Below are 21,313 nucleotides of genomic sequence, written 5' to 3' on the forward strand. Positions count from 1 at the left end.
ACCCGGACACGTGTTCCCTGTGCACCTCGTGCACTGTGGTTTGTTAATGGGAATGTATTGTATTAAGTTCGTTCAGCGGTGGAACGATAAGAGCCACAACGTGATTCACCTGTACTGCTGCTCACTTATCTGACTTGGTAAAGCAAGTATCACGCGCGGCCTCAATGTTACGTCATTTACGCTTTTCATAACAATAACACTGTGTTGTCATCTTATCACTTGCAAATGGCAGAACTTGCATGATCTGTTCTATTTGTATGTTTTTTTTTATTTATTTGTGTTTACTGTGTTAATCATTCGTATAAACGTTTTTTTAGTGCTGTATATTTGCGTTTATTTCATATTTTGCCCGTTTCTGAACGATTTCGTCGAGGCATTCTTTGATGTTATTGTGCACATGCGCATGTAGTTATATTACACCCTTTACGATGTAGACCCAGGAGTTAGTCCCATGTTGTTGACTTTGCACTTTGCATTCATTCAAAATAGCCAAATGCACCCAAATGCTGACATACTGTCACATGGGTTTTTCCAGCTGCAAACATCATTTAAAATTAAACCTGTCTTTATTAGGATCTTTTTTTTAATACACAGTAATTGTCACAGATCACCACCAATTTAAGCTACATCAAGTTGTGCTTGGTCTTTTAATTGCTGGAGCTCTCCCAGTCCCATCAGTTCAGACTGGTGCCATCCGGTCTGAATGACCAGTGGCTTTTACTTCAGGCTTGCTCTCATCCTGATGCTCAGCTGATGCTTTGAACTCTCTGTATCTCTGGCCAGGCATGTCTCAGGACAGTCAACATGGCAGGTGGACCATCTCCAGCAGTGACGACGATGACGAGGCTATTCCTCTCTCTGGGACCACAACTTCCGGGCCCCACCGACCCGCTTTATCCAGTCACGGCTCCCATCTGTCTGCTTCACTCCCTAGCCCCAAAGTGGAACCAGTAACGGCCGCTGTGGAGGTTAAACCAGAACCAGCTAATGCCCCTCTAGCCTCACTTGTCGTCGTCTCTGAGGCCAGACAGTCGGCAGCAACGAACCAGTTGAATCCAGTGAAGTGTGAAACCAGTCCGTCGTTGGCTGGAAAGCGGAAGAAAGAGGCGTCGGACGGCTCAGGCTGGGCTCTCTCAGATAGCGACGACGACGATGGAGATGTGAAGGGGAAGGGCCTCGTTAAGAGGGGCCCTCCAAGCCCCAAAACGAAGAAACCGAAGGTGGAGACCGAGCGCCCTCCGAGTCCCCACGGTCGCTTCTACTACATCGACGAGCCAGAGGACTTCTTTGAGTCCAGTGTTCCTTGTTTGAACGACACCTACAGGTTTTACCTCAACAAGGTCACAGGTCTGGACAGGAAGTACAACAGTGGGGCTCTGCACATCAGAGGTGAGAAGAGCTTCATTTAATAACATCTGGTGCAGACAGTTTAGTTAGAGTAACAGTTAAATCATGCTTTTGGTCAGAGTGTTGCAAGTTTATATCCCAGACCAGCAGGATGTCTGGCATCACTCATTCTTTTCAACTCCAAATCTCCTTCATTGAACCAGCAGAGTTGCTCAGTATGCTGGGAAGCTCCCAGTCTGAAAAGCTGAGCATGCTCTCTGGGTGAATGGAGGCTGAATATCTTCACCCTACTTGTTTTTTGGCTCTGCTTGTGTGTTAAAACTTTTTTGTTATGTCATTTTATGAAATGGCAGCAGGGCGATCTCATAGGTGGAGAAACCCTCTGGTGAGATGAAGGTGCTAGTTTCTTCTGCCTGTTTGTAATCAGAGTACAGCTTCTACCTCTCGTCATCTGTCTGTTATACATTCTATTCTAGTAACTTTTACTTTTTCTGTCATCTAGACATTCTCTCGCCATTATTTGGGACCCTGAAAGAGTCTGTTCAGGTGAGTTAAGTTATGTCCTGTGAGGTTGTTGTTTTTTAAGCCATGGCAACGTATGTCTGTTGGTTGGTTGATCGGTGCACTACTTCAGTCCAGACTAACATTTCCCAACAACTATGGGATGGATTGCTGTGATCTATTGTTCAAAAACTCCTGGTCTCCAGAGGATGAATCCTACTAACTTCGGAGATCATGTGAATTTTCATCTGGTCACCATGATGATGATGAAATGATGAAACGTAATCACTTTGATGATCCCTTAACTTTTCATCTGGTAAAAAATACGAAACTAATCACAGTCGCATCAGCCTCAACTGTACTTTGTGTTTAGTGCTAATTAGCTAATGTTAGCATGCTAATATGCTCCACTGAGGCGGGAGACATGGTAATCTTTTCACCTGCTAAACATCGGCATGTTTGCATGGTGAGCATGTTAGTGTGCTGACGTTAGCATTTAGCGCAAGCAAATTGCCACAGCTAGCTGCTAGCAAAGCTGAAGACCAGCGATTATCAACATTTTCGAGTCGTGACCCCCCAGTTTAGTTTAGTTTGAACAGCTAGCACATAGACGTTGTCCAATGTGCTCCAGGTGCTGTGGATTTATTGTGTTGTGACTTTTTCTGTCCCCCTGACCTGCTGACCCCCTTGGGGGTCCCGACCCCCAGGTTGAGAACCACCGCTGTAGACTCTTGTATGCATCTTCTTATCAGTGATGGAGAGAAATTCGCTCATTAACATAAATGTACTCTCTTTCTCCGTAGTTTAACTACTGCTTTGATTTAGCCTGGATGGTTAAGCAGTACCCACCAGAGTTTAGGTAAGCTTTGCTTCTGCAGTTCTGCAACCGGCCATGAATTAGTTTGGACTTTTCACAGTGAATCCCAGTTAAAAGGAGATTGGTGTTGTGTCTACAGGGATCGTCCAGTTCTGATCGTCCACGGAGATAAGAGGGAGGCCAAGGCCCGGCTGCTCAAGCAAGCTCAGCCTTTTCCACATATTCGCTTCTGCCAGGTACAGACTCACCACCACAGGACACAGTTGTTCAACATCAGCTTCTCTGAAGTGCAGTTAGGCTGATATTACATACACTGAGCTGTAAAGTAGGATAATCACACTGAGATATTCCTGTTAATAAGGTCCAAGATTTTCCCCTTAAATTGGACTGATGTGTGTGACTCTCCCTGACAGGCCAAGCTGGATATTGCTTTTGGAACTCACCACACGTAAGCTTTTCTTTCCCTGCCTGGTATCATACCTGATCTGTTTATCACATTTTCACATTAGTTTCAGATTTTGGTGCAGCTTTATGTAAGGCTCGGTCGGTCAGTCTACCACTCTGGTCCACACTCTAGAAGTGGACGTAGTCACAGTCACGTAATCGAAATAGGTCTGACATTATTGCACTGTTAGCAACCTATATAAACGTATAGCTTGTATGGAGTATTTCTAAATTTCTCAGAAGTTCTGGATGAAATGATTAAACATGAATGTGTGCTGACGATTAAGATACGGTTAGTGGTATTGCAAATTGCAGAAGGTGACTTTATAACCTGACGTGCATTGCATATTTAACCGGTCTCTTAGTTGTTGCCTTATAAAGCACAAAATTGTGTGTCATTGTGCAGGAAGATGATGTTGCTTTGGTACGAGGAAGGCTTCAGAGTCATCATTCTGACCTCCAACCTCATCAGAGCCGACTGGTACCAGAAAACACAAGGGTGAGTCTGTCTTGTTGTACACATCAGTCCCAGCAGCAACGTGAAGTTGAGAACGACAGTGGTTTCATATTGTTTCTAGTCGCCCCTGAATATATCATTTCCTAACCAGGATGTGGATGAGCCCCGTGTTTCAACGGTTACCGGAGGGCAGCGATGAGAGCGCAGGCGAGTCACCGACCTTCTTCAAGAGGGACCTGCTGGAATACCTGGCGTCGTACCGCGCACCAGAACTCGAGGAGTGGATCCGGCGAATCAAAGAGCACGACCTGTCAGAGGCCAGGTATACACAAGACGCGTGCGGTCGCTTGCATGCATACGTATATGATGCACACGTTACTGTTGAGCGTCTTCTGTGATGGGAGTAGCCATATAACAATAACTCAACCAGGTATATAGATATGGACATTGATCTGCTGCTAAATGACGGCCCTGCAACATTCAGTGTAGATGTGAGCGAATACAAAATCTGGATTAACTCATAATCTTCTCCGCATATCTTCTATTACTAGGGTTTATTTGGTCGGCTCAACCCCTGGGAGATATGTTGGCTCAGACATGGAGCGCTGGGGCCACCTGAGGCTGAGGAAGGTAAAGATTTCTCCTCTTTAATCAGATAATAACACCCTGATTACCAGGCGGAATTGGAAAAATATCTAAATGTTGCTAGTGTAACCTCAGAAGACACTGACAACATCACTTTAAAATGTGATGAAATGTAAGAATTTCAACATGGTCTCTAACTGGGATTTCTTCTCCTTGTTGTATTAGCTGTTGTATGACCACGCAGATCCTGTTCCCGGGGAGGAGAGGTGGCCTGTGATTGGCCAGTTCTCCAGCATCGGCTCTATGGGAGTGGATAAGACCAAATGGTTGACGGGGGAATTTCAGCGCACCATGACCACGCTGGGGAAATCCTCTCTTCGCCCAGAACCCCCCATGCACTTGGTACGTTCCCGGAGAACACACTTGACCCTTGCTTGTGTGATGCAGCGTTCAAATCCACAGGACGAAATGATTCGATGCAAATTAGGTTTTCTGCAAGTTCTGCAGCTGCTGCTGTGTTCTGTAATAGAGAATAGCATTTGCCTCAGCTTTAAAGTGGTAGATGATTTGTACACTTCCTCCCTGCAGGACAAGCGATTGCCTAAAACCAATTTGTAAAGTGTTCCAGACACAATAATGCTTGATTCGAAAAGTTAACCCCTACCTGCCCCGTTGGCATGACGAACCGATCTTGTGCATGCAATGTATTGTGTCAAAGACAAAAATAAATTAAAGTGAAACTACATAACTATTGAAAGAATAAACAATACTTTCTTTCACTTGTAAATCCTGTAATGTTTGGCCACAGTTCAGCATGAGTTGCACAGCCTCCCTAGCTCAAGCTGCTTATTGGTTCATCTTTTTTCACAGGTGTATCCATCAGTTGAAGATGTGAGGACTAGTTTAGAAGGCTATCCAGGTAAGCAATGTTTTTTAAATTACATTTTAAATTGATTTGTTAACGTCATGTGTGGAAGAGGTCACAACCTTTACTAAATGCAGGTCAAATTCACAGCATGATCACATTTGCAGTCTTTTTGTTTTCTATTTGTTAATTTAATAATTCCCTTCGAACATCTAATTGCTCGATGGATCTTTTGATCATTTGGTGACTGTTGCGTGTCTTTTGTCCTCCAGCGGGAGGCTCTCTTCCCTACAGCATCCAGACGGCTCAGAAACAACTCTGGCTCCACTCCTTCTTCCAGTAAGTTAACCTCTGTTTAAACCGGTTAGCTACTCAGGATATCTTTTTTTTAAAATAATACCCATATTGCACCCAAGTAGCTGGTCACACCATACAAGGTTACACACACCTAAATTACATTTGAACTTGGGTCAGAAATGATGGGGCAGGGCTACGTACAGGATGATTTAAGCTGAGTTGACACAGACATATTCACATTTATACATTCCATCAAGTTCAATTCCACAGATTGATAGTCATTGTGTGTGTGTGTGTGTGTGTGTGTGTGTGTGTGTGTGTGTGTGTGTGTGTGTGTGTGTGTGTGTGTGTGTGTGTGTGTGTGTGTGTGTGTGTGTGTGTGTGTGTGTGTGTGTAGCCGTTGGAAAGCCACTTCAACAGGAAGGAGTCATGCCATGCCACACATCAAGACCTACATGAGGGCGTCACCAGATTTCACTCAGCTTGCCTGGTTCCTCGTCACAAGGTGTGTGTGTGTGCGCTTTGTATTTGCAGAATTTTGTCTTTATGTGATTTTCTGATTGGTTCTCTTATATCTCACATGTTACTTACTGCTGAAACTGTTGTGATAACCCGTTAAATAAATGGTTCATTAACGTTTATCCAAGAGTTTCACCTTCAAATTCATTATGAAGAACTTTCACTAGATTCTCAAAAATCTATTGTCTTTCATAGTTTTTTATTTTCTATATAAAAACAAACGTATTTTCTTATTGATAATCAACACAAAGACAACTTTTCTGATTTAATTTCCCCCTGTTATAGAATTAGCAGCACACTGTGTGTTGCATGCAAAACATAACTTTTTTTTTTGCGCAGCACTGCGTTCAAATCCTATCCTACTGAAAATGAATTGAGATGATCATATTCCGATTATTAATATGCTGTATCTTAACATCCTGTGTTTTTAAATGTGTGTGTTTCAGTGCCAACCTCTCCAAAGCAGCCTGGGGTGCACTGGAGAAGAACAACACTCAGGTGATGGTCCGTTCATACGAGCTGGGAGTCCTCTACGTGCCCTCTGCCTTCGTAAGAACAACACACGGACAAACAGCGGCAGTATGAAATAACAGTGAAACCTTTACGGAGCCGCAGTATAGTAACGTGTGGTTGTCTCCTTCCAGAACATGAAGACCTTCCCCGTTCACAAAAATCAGTTTCCTGTCTCCTCCTCTGCTGGTTTCCCTGTCCCCTTTGACCTCCCCCCCACATGCTACTCTCCTAAAGGTACACAACAGAAGTGTGTGTGTGTGTGTGTGTGTGTGTGTGTGTGTGTGTGTGTGTGTGTGTGTGTGTGTGTGTGTGTGTGTGTGTGTGTGTGTGTGTGTGTGTGTGTGTGTGTGTGTGTGTGTGTGGTTAAAATACCACATGGTCTTTGCTTTTTACTACTAATTTTTCTACTGAAAAGAAACATTTTTAATTTCAGCTTTATACTGAACTCTATGGTCTTTTAGCTTTAGCTTGAAGTGCAGTCACAGTGACATCTAGTGGCATTCAGGTGAAAGAGTTTAAACTAAAACCGTAGCTGTAAAGAGGCTGAAGAGGAAACAGTATTTCTTCCACGAAACACAGGTTCAAATTAGTCTCAACAGCTAACCCGTCAACCGAGCTGTGTTTTGTGTTGTGCGACTCTCCCTCTGCTGTGTTCAACAAATTGTCCGGATTAATTGCAGACGTCAAACAAAATCCATTTCCCAAATTGTCCTCATCAGAAAGTGCTGTTGGGGAATCGACATATCGGAGGATGACTCTGCCGAATTGGCACTATATCATGTGTTGTGTTCAGCGTGAATCGCAATAATTCCACCAATGAGGGTTGAATGGATTGGTAGTTTTCTTGCAGAACTTCACTCCTGCTTTCCAGAGTTTATCCACCAGAGGAGCTGAAACTGAAGAAAAACTGAACAAGTGTATGATTAGTTCAATTCAAAGCATATCGTATTGTATAGATTATTTCTGAAGCCAGAGCCGTTGATGATCTTGGAGTGGAGCATGCTCTTCCACTGAAACAGTCAATGAAGACGGCATATATGCTGCCATTGCCATTTTTCTCCTATGCAATGTCCATTTTTTTAAATATATGAAACAATGTATTATATATATTTATATTAATGTCACTGACCTCTTGTCTTTGTTTTCAGATCAGCCTTGGATCTGGAACATTCCATACAGCCAGCCTCCCGACACACACGGCAACATCTGGGTTCCCTCCTGAACACACAAACCTCACTTTACAACTGCTTTGTTTGTAATTGTCAGTACTGTAGCTACAGTAGGTGTTAGTTGTCATTAACATTTATTTTTATATTTTTTACCTGACTGTAGACTCATGTTTTCTACCACTAAATAAAATACTGTTTTCATTGTAAGGATTTGAACGTGAATGCACACACCTCATTAGTTTGAGTTCAATATATTGATTTCATTAGATTAGGAGCTCACTGAGATTAATGTTCAATTGTTTTTTTACACGAGGCCCGTCCAACAAAGCATAACGTGGACAGGAAGCCGTCATTATCACTCAGTGATTCATTCATTTTGTTTGGATTCTTTAGACGCACTGTAGGTCGTCAAATTATGAGCAGTGAGAGAACAAATTGATCCTTTTAGAGGTCAGGTGGGCTACTATTTTGGCAACTCCTAACACTGATTCCGCGACGTGTTTGTGAAACTTGCAGGGGGTTACCAGTTTGTAACATGTTTCCTTTCATACAGCAGTGGTGGTCAGCACTACAGGTCTTCTCACCTACCAGGTGGATAATTGTATTCTATGTTCTCCCAGATGTTAATTTGTCACCGATTCAGCAGCTAGACTCTGTGTAATGAGCACAAGTGTCACTGATTTAGTGAAGGGTCACACACAGTTCCCTCTGTTCCTAACACACCACTGGCATTCTGGGTAAAGGAGTTCTAAGACCCCGTTATCGCCTTCAGAAGACTCACAAGTAGGATAACTGCCCCTGTGCTTTTTGTTGTGAGTGCTGAAATTAGAGAGACTGCGTAATGTAACTAAACTGTAATACTGTGACCACCTGTCTGGTTCCATGCTTTGCAGCTCTGAGGGTACAGCACAAGGCACTAGGGAGAGCTTTTATTCACGATTAAAAAAATATTTACTTGAGCTGGATAATATTTTTTTAAATACTATTTGTGTTTAAGTAAATCTAAATGTGTAGACTGAAATACATGTAAAACATGGATAAGGAAAAGTGATTCTGAAAAAAGGTACAAGTTGGTTCTGAAGCTGCATTATATATATATATATATATATATATATATATATATATATATATATATATATATATATATATATATACAAAGTCCTGTTTAACATGTTAGAAACATCCTACAGTGCCCCCTCCCCGTTGTCAATCTGCTGACATTGTATTGAATTTCAGTGTTGGCCAGGTGTACCTAATAAACTGGCACCGCGTACAGTAAGTTCTGTAAACTGCGACTCCCGTCGTTCCTTGCGTCATTGTGTCAACATGGCGCCTGTCTGCCGGACAAAAGGCGAATCTGTCTGACGGAGGATTGAAACCCAATTAGAGACAGAGGAGACATTTTGGGAAAACTGTCAGTGTCCGTGTGTCCCGGCGCCCCAAGGCAACAGATATATGGTCAAACACACGTCTGCGCAGGCTCTTAGACCGGAATATTAAGGTAAGTTAAGTCCTGCAGCTCCAACTACTGCTGCCGTCAAACGATCCCGCTGGCCCGATACATTTCCTTTTCTCCGTGCGGTGATAACTGAAAAACTCCTCAAAAAATAGGGCTGTGCTGCGGCGTTTTACTCGGCGGTTGCTGTCAACACCACCTCAACTGTTACACACGGTCTTATCCGGACCATAAACAGTCGGCGTGTAATTCGGCTTGCACATAGTCCAGTAACAAACAGTTGATCCAACACAATGTCAACTTTTCCAGTTGGTCTACAACGCTCGCTGCCGCGCTGCACGTTGTGTTTTAGTAGCGATAATCGCGGCGAACAAGCGACAAAATGTACAATTCCGGTGTGCGTGGAGTGGATTAGTTTACGTTAAATACGCCGGAGTGAGGGGTTGTCCTTCACTATCCATAAAAACGTCTGAAGACACCCTCTGTCGGGCATGCTAATTCCCCCAGAAGCAGGGGGAAATTAAAATCCATATTTTCCCAATGTGATTTGGCGTGAAAGTCGATCAAGGGAGCACTCCGCACCGGGGCTACCTCGACATTTGGGATCGCTACGGTGTAGTGTCTGCGGCCACACGAGCCAGCTGTTCCGTTTCTGGTTACATTTCAAGGCCAGTTAAAGAAAGAAAGTTGCCGACTGTAATTAAATGACTTGTGTACGTGCTCAGCTGGCGCGTGTACACAACCCAAGGGGTACAGTTCATCGGTACGCCACGTCTGGTTATGGATCATGGGTCACGGGGTTCAGGAAGAGAGGTGGTTTCTCTTTAACACGTTTAGGACAAAAGCGAGGGCCTAGTCTTGCAAGTTTGTTTGGGAGGTGTGATGATGGGAAGCTTCAGTGCAGTGGATGGATCACAATGTAATCCTCTGGGGGTTTGTGTTTGAGAAGCTCCGTGCTCCACGGGGAGGTCCGAGGTCAGGACAAGTTTAGCTGGTAGGAGCTCAATGACACCTCAGGATCTGAGTCAACACTGTTAAAATATGACCCAGGTTTTGGTGCGTCTGTACTTCCATGCGGGCCCACACAGATCTCTGGAGTTGAGCAGTCTTTACTAGACCTTCTATCCCTACATTCTTAAATATCCTAGTTTCCTCTTTAACATACAAACTACAAGTTCAAATCTGGAACTGAGCGTGGCTGCTGGAAAGGCTCGGTTCATGTACTGAAACTCCAGTGAGCATCAAGGGGTGTGTGTGTGTGTGTGTGTGTGTGTGTGTGTGTGTGTGTGTGTGTGTGTGTGTGTGTGTGTGTGTGTGTGTGTGTGTGTGTGTGTGTGTGTGTGTGTGTGTGTGTGTGTGTGTGTGTGTGTGTGTGTGTGTGTGTGTGTGTGTGTGTGTGTGTGTGTGTGTGTGTGTGTGTGTGTGTGTGTGTGTGTGTGTGAGCTTCGACCCAAAACCGATCCGACAGCCAAATAAATAATTCCAACAAGTTTCCTCACAACGGTAGTGCTGTCACGATAGGAATACACTTGACTCGACTTAATTGATGGGAGCACAGAAGGAGGAGCAGTCAGCAGGTTCCACTCATGCAGAGCGGTTTATTTTCAAAGCTCCTAATTAGTCGTTCTTTGCCTCTGTGTGTAGTTTCAGCTCTGGTAAATGAGAGAGAGAACAATACAACTGAAAACGTCACCAGATATTGTACGACAAGGTAAATCAAAGCGCTGAAGGATGAAATTCACTCACAGGACACACACACACATCATGTCTGAGGTCAGGAAAGGAGGCACAAAGGGGATGAAGGCAGCTTATACAGCCTCTCATTTAGTGGAAGTGATCGCACCTGAGGAGGTCCTTTCCAGGCAGGAGTTTGTTTTGTCCCAGCTGCCTCAAGCGGGGTCATGTGATCACAAGTTAAAGAAATCTGCCCACTATGAGACAGACAATTGCACTGTTTTTGATGAGCAGTGTGTATGTCAGGGCAGGTCAGCACCTTCCTGCTCTGCACCGAACTTGAAGTAGCTGCAGCTTCAGTACGCTTTCTTGCGAGGCTGCCACTGAGGTCTTATGTGGACCAGTCAGTGGATCCATCTGGTTTCCTTTGGATTAGACAGCATCTGGCCAACTGTCAGTGTGTGTTGTTGTTGTCTTGTTGTAGTTCTGACAATTCACAAGTGCACGTCAAGCGAACCGGGTCATTATAAAAAATGGAAGGTTCTGGCCAAATGCAGGCAGTGGCAAGAATGACCCGGGAACTGTGAAGCTAAAGAAGGCGGGGTTAATTCAAAGTTATTTGTTTGGGCATCCTGCCGGCCGGAGGTTTTGCACAATGAATAGAAACCCATAATCGTATTCGTCATCCATCAATTAAGTTTCCTTTGCGTGCTCAGAGAACTGTTGCGTAAACCACAGATACTTTGGTTTGAAAGCGTATCACGAGGAACAAGCCCAGATGCCGTACAGAGTGTCGGTCGTATCAGTTTTGCGGTGACAGCCGTGCAGGAAGACGGTGAACACCACACTGAGATAACTGTGTCGCTGTTAATTTGCTAGTATGAAATGAAAACATAACAGTTGAGCCGGCCCATAATTCAGCAGCCCTGTGTGGAACCTATGTATCAGTCTTAACTTCATATAGCGTGACTCATCCTCTGCAGCAGTGGGAGAAAGTATGGAACTTGGCTGCCTGCGATGTCAATTTTGTTGGCATTTTTCCCAAGACGCACACACGCACACACGCGCACACACACACACACACGCACACACACACACACACTCTCCTCTATATAAGTGTTGACATGTCTGCTCTGCTGACTTTGATTCTCTGCTGTGGCCTGTTTTTCTTCTCGGCATCAGAAAGAAAAGCATCAAGACAGATGCGTTATGCTCTCTCTCTCAGTTCAGTTCTGTGAATATTATTACGAGCGTTTTTTTGAGATGATATTACATCAGTGTGTTTTTGTTAAAGCCACATTGTAGCGAGCATGTTTTTGGTTTGAATAAATACCATACATTATAATAGCAGGGCCACGTTATATGATTATACGGGTTGGAAACTATGATAAAAGCCGCATTTAATCTGCAGGAATGCATTGTATATCTGGATAGCAGCTGCTGAGCTCTGATGTGTGTGTGTGTGTGTGTGTGTGTGTGTGTGTGTGTGTGTGTGTGTGTGTGTGTGTGTGTGTGTGTGCGTGTGTGTGTGTGCGTGTGTGTGTGTGTGCGTGTGTGAGTGCGTGCGCACGCTGTAAATCTGCTGGCAGGAAGCTAACAGATGTGACCGTTCTTCCATTTTGTTCTGTGATTGTCTCCTTGACGGGATGTGAAGCTCAGTTTGTAGAGAGAGGTCACCAATGAGCTGAAAATGTATTTGTGAATCAGGAGTAGACAATGTGGATTTTCCTTATAACAAGCTCCATTTATGGCCAGCATTCTTTACGCAAGAGCCACTCACGCATTTGTCAATTTCCTCTCGACAGTACATCTTAACGTTTATTTAAATAGGAAGTCGCATTGAGATTAAAAACCTCTTTTGCATGCGAGACTTGGGCAAGACAGGACATAGAACATCAGATCACAGCAGTGATCAACAATAGATATGACAAAAAAAAAAACCCTGCAGCTAGCAGTGACCACTTCCTTTTATTCTAAGTTAGAATTCATTTAAAGGGATAAGGCTCTCCAGTTCAAGCTTTGCCTGCAGATCGTTCCAGGACCGGGGACCGTAGTGGAACCGGCTTGTTTTTGGACCGCCTAAAATGAAGTCATTTGTGCAGCCTAAGATCAGGACAGCGTGGTCCACAGGATCTTAAAGGAACAGGGTGTAACATTTAGGGGGATTTATTGGCTATGTACAACTACATTTTCATTCGTGTATCATGACCTGAAACTAAGAATCATTAGGGTTTTCGTTAGCTGAGAAAAAAGCCATTTATGTCTACACAGTCCTCTTCACGGAGCCCGCCATGTTTCTACAGCAGCTCAGAATGAACACTGGCCCCATCGAGAGCCTTTTGACACTAACTAAAGTAAGGGATGGGCACCGAAACCCGGTATTAAACGGGCCTCTGTGCTAAATGATTAACTGATAAGCCTTGACGTTACTGTGGCTTTTTATTAGAACTTTCTAATGTTCTGGTGTAAGGTATTATCATCGCTCTACAGCGAGCATCTCCTCTGCTCTCTGTGTCGGGGCTGAGCTCCCACACACACACACGCACGCACGCACGCACGCACGCACGCGCGCAGAAAAGTCAGCGAGTAGAGGGGCATGGTGGAGACGATTCAGACAATACGCTTGTTACTATTAAACATTTGCAAGGAACATTTGCAGTACTTTATCAATACGTCTGCTCAGCAAGCATGAACATGTAAACAAAAGTGAAACCTATTTCCATCTGTCTGCTGTCTCTCACCCACCATCGCTATGTTCACACAAGCGCAGCGCATCAGCTCGTATAAAAGCATTTCTAAACTTTTATTGACATGTGAGATATGACTTTATATTGTCTTTTCTTTTGTAAAAAAATATTGTTGCTGCTCTAGAAACAATGTTTACTTATACTTGTTCCTGTTCTGAATGTATTCGTTTTTAAAATGATATAAATGTTTTTAAAAGTAATTATTTCGGTATGGATAAGAGAAGGGAGGGTAGGGGTATTGACTTTGCTGCAATCTGCAACCTCACCACTAGATGGCACTCAATCTTACACACTGTTCCTTTAAGAAAAAGGTCAAACAGAGGCTGCTAGCTAACATCTCTTCATAAGTAAATAGTCATTTTAATACACCAAAATCTATTTTTCTTGTATAAAGGAAAAGAAGTCCAATATATTACTATTTCTTTTCTTTGGCATGCATGTGGCGAGGATGAAGCGATGGAACAACAGGGGCCGTGATGTCCTGGACTTTGATGTGTTATCCCTGACAATTTCTCAGACGCCTTTCCTGTTTTTTTTTGTTTTTGTTTTTTACTGCTGTATTTGGAAAACCGACTCTTCACATTTTTCTTTGCCATTTACGTTCTTGTCGTTGTTTCGATCTCCTCCAGGATGTTCCAGCAGTGCGAGGAGCCTCGTTTCACCATCGAGCAGATCGACCTCCTCCAGAGGCTAAGGAGGACAGGCATCACGCAGACGGAGGTCCTCCACGCCCTGGACACGCTGGACCACCTGGACCGCCAACATGGACACAAGCTGGCCCACAAACCTCCCTACGTGCCTCCCTCCTCTTCCTTGTCTTCCTCCAGCACCGTCGTCGCCTCGTCCTCCATGACTTCCACCGCCACGCAGACAAGTTTCCTGAACAACCGGCTCTCGCTGTCGCCCAACAACAACTTCGACACCGCCTCCCCGCCTCTGCCGATCCCAGTGGCCTCGCCTGTCGCCATGGCGGCAGTGGTCCAGAACGGCCTGGTTGCCGTCACCAACGGGAAGCTGTCGCCGCCCCGGTTTCCCCTCGCCGTGGTTAGCGGCGGCGTGACGGTGCCGGGCTACGTGTTTGAGACCAGTGAAGAGGACATCGATGTCGACGACAAGGTGGAGGACTTGATGAGGTAAGACCACACGGCTTAGACTAGGTTGGACCAGAACTGGCTCGACCAGGAAGAAGCAGGCCAGACCAGCTGACGTCAGCTGATGAATGACAAGAAATCGAAGCACAAAGAATGCCCAAAATGTTTTGAAGCGGTACCACGCTTTACCAGAGAGTAACGACAAGTTTGTTTTTCTGCCCAGTACATTTCTTCAGTGCATAAACTTGTTTGTACTAGTTGGCCGACGCCATGCCTCGTGCGTTGGCAGTATTTCCTCAGAGTGCCGAGAAACCTAACCTTGTTGCTGACAGTATTAAAGAGAAGCAGACCGACCGTTAGTAGCACCGACCAACTGCATTTAGAGCCGTTGATTATATAATTAGCATGAAAATTCAGCTCATTGTGATTTCTTTTTGTAATCAAATGGGTACAATGTGGCTTTAGAGCCTCACTGGAAGCACAAAGAGTAGACCGCTGCAGCAGACGGCAGGGCCTGATGGTCGGCTTCTCTGCCTGTAGCTCACACTGAACCTGAAGGATTCAAGGATTAATTCCTGCACACACACACACACACAGTCACTAGTACCCCTCATCTGTAGTCTGCAGTCAGACAGCAGCAATCAGAGCGGTATTGATTCGAGGGTGTGTGAAGATGAAATCAAAGCAGAAAGCAGCGAATATTACAGCAGCGTCTGGCCTCTGATTCATGCACATATTCAGCCTCAGCAGCTGCTGCCATGGCGATATATATATATATATATATATATATATATGATTGCAGATTTACAGATGGTTTTAAGTGTGCACTATATGTGTAATGTCAGACGGTACTTTGTGATAAAACAGTAGAACCCCCCCCCCCCTCTCTCCTCTGCTTGTAGGAGGGACAGTGCTATGATCAAAGAGGAGATTAAGTCCTTCCTGGCGAACAGGCGGATCTCCCAGGCCGTGGTCGCTCAGGTAACGGGTGAGTATCGACTCCCTCTGCACTTCACCCAGCTCCACTGAATTGCCTCCAGAGAGAGTTTGACATGCCGGCAGGCGTCCGGCCTCCTGACCATACAGATCTCGCTCCGCTCCTCTCCCCTCCCCTCCAGGGATCAGTCAGAGCCGGATCTCCCACTGGCTCCTGCAGCAGGGATCAGACCTCAGCGAGCAGAAGAAACGGGCCTTCTTTCGCTGGTACCAGCTGGAGAAGACCAACCCCGGTAACACCACCCTCCACTTAAAAATACTTTTTAATACTGTGTTTTTCAATAACCACCTGCCCTGAATGCCCGACTTGCAGTGCCGACTTTAATAACACGTAGAGTTTTCTTAACGCTGACTGAGCAAAAATCAATCCATTCAGACTTCCGAGGACAATTCTTCCGAGAACAGAATGGGAAGAGCTCGTTATCTGTTCAAAACATGTTGCCGTCACGCACATTGTCAAAGTCTCCCCGAGTAGGACCCCGGACACCCCCAGACTGACCGCTCCGACACACCAGAGCACAACAGTAAACTGTACCTCAGCTCATTGGTATTCGTAGCTGTGGTTTCGACATGAACTAGGAGAGGTGAGTTCCTCAGTTTGGCAGCGGAGGACGGGCTTCCGGCGATCGGAGAGTTGCCATCAAGGAGTCTCTTCTGACAGAAAAGAAAGCTGTGGCATGTGTGCGCATCTTTAACGGGCGCCTTGAGACGTCAAAGGAATAAGAGGCTGTTAACTTTTTGTCTGTGATTGAACAATGACTACGTTGTGTTGAGTCGAGACCAACACAGTGGAATGTACAAAGAAAATCAGTGCAGTCTAGTTATCCCTGCGTCGTCCTTCAAAAACTGGCACGGTGCCTTAATTAAGATCTCTTGACTTTAATTTGGTTCGTTGGCTCGATGCTCTGAGATAAATGTCAGGGTTTGATGAATTACTTTTTGTCCTTGCGGTCTCATGATGAAGTGTACACACGCTAAAGGTACATAGCAAATTTGCAATATTCAATAATAGTTTTATTTGAGACCTCTTTAGGTGGAGTGACGCTGAACAGAAAACTGCTTGTGATTTATCGAGGCGCTGAAAAAAAGCCTGTCTTTGTGACTTCAGGAGCCACTCTGGCCATGCGAGCCGCCCCATTGGCCCTGGAGGACGTGATGGAGTGGCAGCAAGCCCCGCCTCCGTTTAGCTCGGCCCCCGGGGGCTTCCGTCTGCGGCGCGGGAGCAGGTTCACCTGGAGGAAGGAGTGCCTGGCTGTTATGGAGAGGTGAGGAGGAGGTGTAACCAAGTACGGTGTTTTAAACGGCTTCGGGATTATAACGTGTGTGTCTGTCTACACAGCTACTTCATTGACAACCAGTACCCAGATGAAGCGAAGAGAGAGGAGATTGCCACCTCCTGCAACGCCGTCATTCAGAAACCAGGTAGGTCAATGGAAATGGTAAATAGTGTAAATATCACTGCTTGGTTAACAAAATAGTTTTAGTCTTTAGGCTTTTAGCAACAGAGCTGAGATGTAGACCTGCCATGTCAAGGAGTCACATGGTCCAAATGCAAACATGGTTATTTCTAGATGTGTAGTTGGCTGTGAGTCAGACTCTTATTTTGTAATGACTGAGGGGAAATAGATGATCTTATAGGAAAAACACTGTGGCGTTCCCTCTGTCATGTCCATTACTTTGTATACTGAGACACAACAGAAAGTGCTTTTACAACGTCCACTTATCAAGACTGCAGGCTGGCATCCTCTTTCTTTTGGCGGACGTGGTGAGTATATGTGGTTGCATCCATCTGGAGAAGTGATTTGGTTTTATTGGTTAACGTATTGGTCATGTTTCAACAATAAAAAAATAATAAAACTAAGTAACCAGAAGAGTTGCATCATAACAAACGCACAAATTAACCCCTCTGCCTCAGTTTCACAAAGTAGCCCTGATGTCCAGAGGACGAAAGTGTCTCCTTCGTAAAACTGCTATAGAACTATACAGGACTGTCTCAGAAAATTAGAATATTGTGATAAAGTTCTTTATTTTGTGTAATGCAATTAAAAAAACAAAAATGTCATGCATTCTGGATTCATTACAAATCAACTGAAATATTGCAAGCCTTTTATTCTTTTAATATTGCTGATTATGGCTTACAGCTTAAGAAAACTCAAATATCCTATCTCTAAATATTAGAATATCATGAAAAAGTATACTAGTAGGGTATTCAACTAATCACTTGAATCGTCTAATTAACTCGAAACACCTGCAAGGGTTTCCTGAGCCTTGAAAAACACTCCGCTTGGTTCAGTAAACTAAATCACACGTATGGGGATTATCACAATATTCTAATTTTCTGAGACAGTCCTGTATATTAATATTATTTTCCACATTCACTGAGTCTGTCCAATCAGTCCGGATCATGAATACCACATATTTACAGAATGTATCTCTTTAAATGTCACTTTAAAGATTTGTTTGCGCTCCCAAAATGTATGCCACATGCTTTAACATAGCCGAAATGATGTCAAAATGTCCCTAGTGATGCAAAAGGGTTAAATATACGGTACGTAGGATAAATAGCCAGGAGCATTGAATCTTTGAACTGCATTGTAAGCTAACTTTATTCAGAAAATACAGCGTCATCAGATATCTGTCAAAGGAAGAACCCTGCATTGCTGCGAAGAGACTTTCTGACCAGTGAAGTTAGATACGCTTGAATGAGCCGTCAAAAACACTCGCAGGGAGAGACTGAAGGAGTAGAAGACAGAAGCAGCAGCCCAGTAGCTGTTATTTATGTGTGTGTGTGTGTGTGTGTGTGTGTGTGTGTGTGTGTGTGTGTGTGTGTGTGTGTGTGTGTGTGTGTGTGTGTGTGTGTGTGTGTGTGTGTGTGTGTGTGTGTGTGTGTGTGTGTGTGTGTGTGTGTGTTTTGCAGGAAAGAAGCTGTCTGATTTGGAGAGGGTTACGTCTCTGAAGGTCTACAACTGGTTTGCCAACCGCCGCAAAGACATCAAGAGGCGCGCCAACATTGGTAATGTCTACCCCTCTTTGTGTGTGTGTGTGTGTGTGTGTGTGTGTGTGTGTGTGTGTGTGTGTGTGTGTGTGTGTGTGTGTGTGTGTGTGTGTGTGTGTGTGTGTGTGTGTGTGTGTGTGTGTGTGTGTGTGTGTTATTGGGGTTATACTCACAATGTGTCCAAGTGTGACTAAAGACCTTAAACTCAATGCGTGTTATCCCTTTAAGAACCATATATCCACTGTGCTGAGCTGTCTCTAAATAAATCAATACACACACACATAAAAGAGCTTTTGCTTCATCCTCGTTGGATGCTCCTTGCTCTCTGTATCACAGCCAACACATAGATGCCGTCCTGCTGCACACAACGCTGCTGTGTGTATTTCACACACACCATGGCGTCAGCGGGACGTTGCTCTGCTCTAAAAGAGCGTCTTCCTTCTCTCTTACCTAGCGCGTCACTTGAGGTCGATATGCTATGATGAGGTTTGTGTTTTTGAAGAAGCAGCCATCTTGGAGAGCCACGGCATCGAGGTTCAGAGTCCAGGCGGCCAGTCCAACAGCGACGAGGTGGACGGCAACGACTTCCCTGACCAGGTAAACCGGGGCGGGACTGGGTGTTGTTTGCACTGAGCAGCTCAGAGGTATGCAGTAAACACACAGCAGGGCTCATACAAAGGGGAAATAATCCTTATTTTGAGTCCACTTTGGGTAACCCGTTTACTTTAGTCACACCTTTGACTCTGAGATTATTAATAACTAGCTGTGAAGAGGTCAGCGGTCGGCACTATTCTTGTCAGTGGAATGACCTGGTTATTGTGTAACCTGAGCGCTGCTCTGTCACAGGGTTGCGAGGTGTCCTTATTTGACAAGAGAGCTTCAGCCAAGCAGTTTGGTTTCAGTCGAGCTGACCTGTCCTCTCCAACCCAGGTACAGCCCGACTACACACACACACACACTGTAACTGCCCAACAAAGAGCTTTGTGGCAGATTTACAGTCAAAATTTCCAAGACAGTCTAGAAAGATTAAATACAATATCTACTAACCCTTCCCTTAATTCATCCTCCCCTCGCTCAGGTACCCACGCTGCTCCCCAGCTGGTTTTCCGTCCTGAGTAGAGGAGGCTTGTCTGGACAGAGGGGCGCCTCTCTGATTGGCCGCTCCCTCGTGTCAGGGGCGGGCCCTCAGTCGGAAGGTTCCAGATTGACAGGCGTGTCCTGGTCTCCCCCGTTGCCCTCCCTCCAGGACGAACCCAGCATTCACAGCGCGCTGTCCGAGCCCCAGGACCCAATCGGTTTGGAGAAGGCGGCTGTCAATCACGGTAGCCACGCCCTGGCCAATCAGGTGGACGGGGCGGGGTGCAGTATCGGGAATGACATCAAGACGGAAACGCTGGAGGACGACTGAAATGGGCGGCGGACATTGGAGTTGTCAGAGAGATGAATGGAGCAGGATCAGAGGTGTGTTAATATGCAAGCAGATTTTATAGGAATGTAATAAGTGAAAGGAAAAAAAAGACCAAAAGTCGTGTAAAGTCCAACCCTGAGATACCTCCCAACCCTACCTCCAACCACCAACCTGCTCTGCTACGCTCTTATAGGACTTACTAGTATATTCTAATAATAATGATGATAATAACAATAAACTTTTATTTCTTAAAGTGCTCCCCAGCAGACTATGGAAGGTTAAAAATGCCCAAATCAAACCAAGAAAGTGAAGTTGATTATGCATTCTTTAATTATGACCCATAAAAGGAAGTACACATAGTAACAAGTGTTTTTTCACTTTACTTCTTTGTTGATTTGTTTTCGGCATTTTAAATCTTCCGTAGGGACACGATGAATTGTGCGGGTTTCTTTGGAAGCTGCATCTTTCAGCGCAGGACAACACTGTATTTGACCCGGGGCGCACTGTGATCACAACACAACTGAACAGCCTCAAAAGATAAACGCGCCAGGTTGAAAGTCAAGTTCACTTCAACTGACTTTTGAAATTCTGTCGCGCATTTCATCGCAGTTGAGTTTATTTCAAATTTTTGCTGTTGGTTCCTTCGAGTGTGAAGAAGAGCAGAATAAGCTCCGCTTTTTTCCGAGGTCACAGCACGTAGGTGATATGTTCTGTGGGCCTCTGATGATTTAAAAATGTAGAGAACAGAATGACCCACTTCTCCACCTCCTGCCCTGGTAGAACAAGCTTCAAATATGGAAGCAAAGAAAGGAAGACCTGAATGTATAATATTGACATTTTTATAAAAATGAACTCCTTTCTTGCATCACATGACTCACAGAACATTGCCCGATAGGCCAGAGATCCCGTCTAGGCTTCACTGCTCATCCTCTTGTCCCAAACATGTTTTGGTTCAGAAAATGAATGAAGTTGAGCAACCTGAATTTAGTTTATTTTGATCTACAGTTTTTTTTTTTTAGGGTTCTCAAATTTCAAGTATTTTATTTTTATTGCCCAACTTGAAATTGCAAAGAGGAGTTTAAACCACATAAAAAGGCAGTTATCTAGATAACATTATAAACATACTATACATTTAGTATACATTTAGCAGTATTTAAATATCAAGTAATCAGTAGAGATTCCACAATTAGGCAGTCAGTTGCTTATAAAACTTAAATCCTCATGGCCTCTCTTTGCTTCCATATCAATAACAAGCAAAAAGTTATTCAATACATAACTGCATACAGATTTGTATGAGAACTAGAAACCCGGATGTCCAGGTGACCGGGTGTTATTAATTTGTGGTCAGGCATAATGAATGATTAGCGTGAGATGATCTATAATCAATACAGATCAGTCAGTTGGGAAGTATTTAACAGTGACTGTTTAAATA

At 44.5% G+C, this 21,313-nt stretch overlaps 2 protein-coding genes across 4 annotated transcripts; both read left to right on the forward strand.

Moving 5' to 3' along the window:
• Positions 1–38: 38 nt before the first annotated feature.
• On the forward strand, positions 39–7,678 carry tdp1 (tyrosyl-DNA phosphodiesterase 1). Of its 2 annotated transcripts, XM_079157226.1 has the most exons (16): positions 39–137; positions 784–1,389; positions 1,850–1,893; positions 2,652–2,707; positions 2,805–2,901; positions 3,079–3,113; positions 3,516–3,608; positions 3,718–3,888; positions 4,118–4,196; positions 4,377–4,553; positions 5,022–5,070; positions 5,289–5,355; positions 5,711–5,818; positions 6,279–6,381; positions 6,477–6,579; positions 7,494–7,678. In XM_079157226.1, the coding sequence occupies exons 2-16, from the start codon at positions 786–788 to the stop codon at positions 7,565–7,567; spliced, it is 1,860 nt and encodes a 619-aa protein (XP_079013352.1). In that variant the 5' UTR covers positions 39–137; positions 784–785; the 3' UTR covers positions 7,568–7,678. The 2 variants fall into 2 exon arrangements, with proteins under 2 accessions (XP_079013352.1, XP_079013353.1); XM_079157227.1 differs by lacking the exon at positions 39–137 and having other exon boundaries at positions 756–1,389.
• Positions 7,679–8,870: 1,192 nt separating this feature from the next.
• Positions 8,871–20,782, forward strand: LOC306701172 (homeobox-containing protein 1-like). 2 transcript variants are annotated; one of them, XM_079166426.1, is made up of 10 exons: positions 8,871–9,015; positions 14,021–14,524; positions 15,385–15,470; positions 15,601–15,711; positions 16,587–16,743; positions 16,818–16,900; positions 18,396–18,491; positions 18,979–19,070; positions 19,320–19,403; positions 19,552–20,782. In XM_079166426.1, exons 2-10 carry the CDS (start codon positions 14,022–14,024, stop codon positions 19,879–19,881), a joined length of 1,542 nt encoding a protein of 513 aa, XP_079022552.1. In that variant the 5' UTR covers positions 8,871–9,015; position 14,021; the 3' UTR covers positions 19,882–20,782. The 2 variants fall into 2 exon arrangements, with proteins under 2 accessions (XP_079022552.1, XP_079022553.1); XM_079166427.1 differs by having other exon boundaries at positions 18,982–19,070.
• The last annotated feature ends 531 nt before the right edge of the window (positions 20,783–21,313 follow it).

Source organism: Pholis gunnellus, assembly GCF_910591455.1.
Source record: "Pholis gunnellus genome assembly, chromosome: 1".
Lineage (NCBI taxonomy): Eukaryota > Metazoa > Chordata > Actinopteri > Perciformes > Pholidae > Pholis > Pholis gunnellus.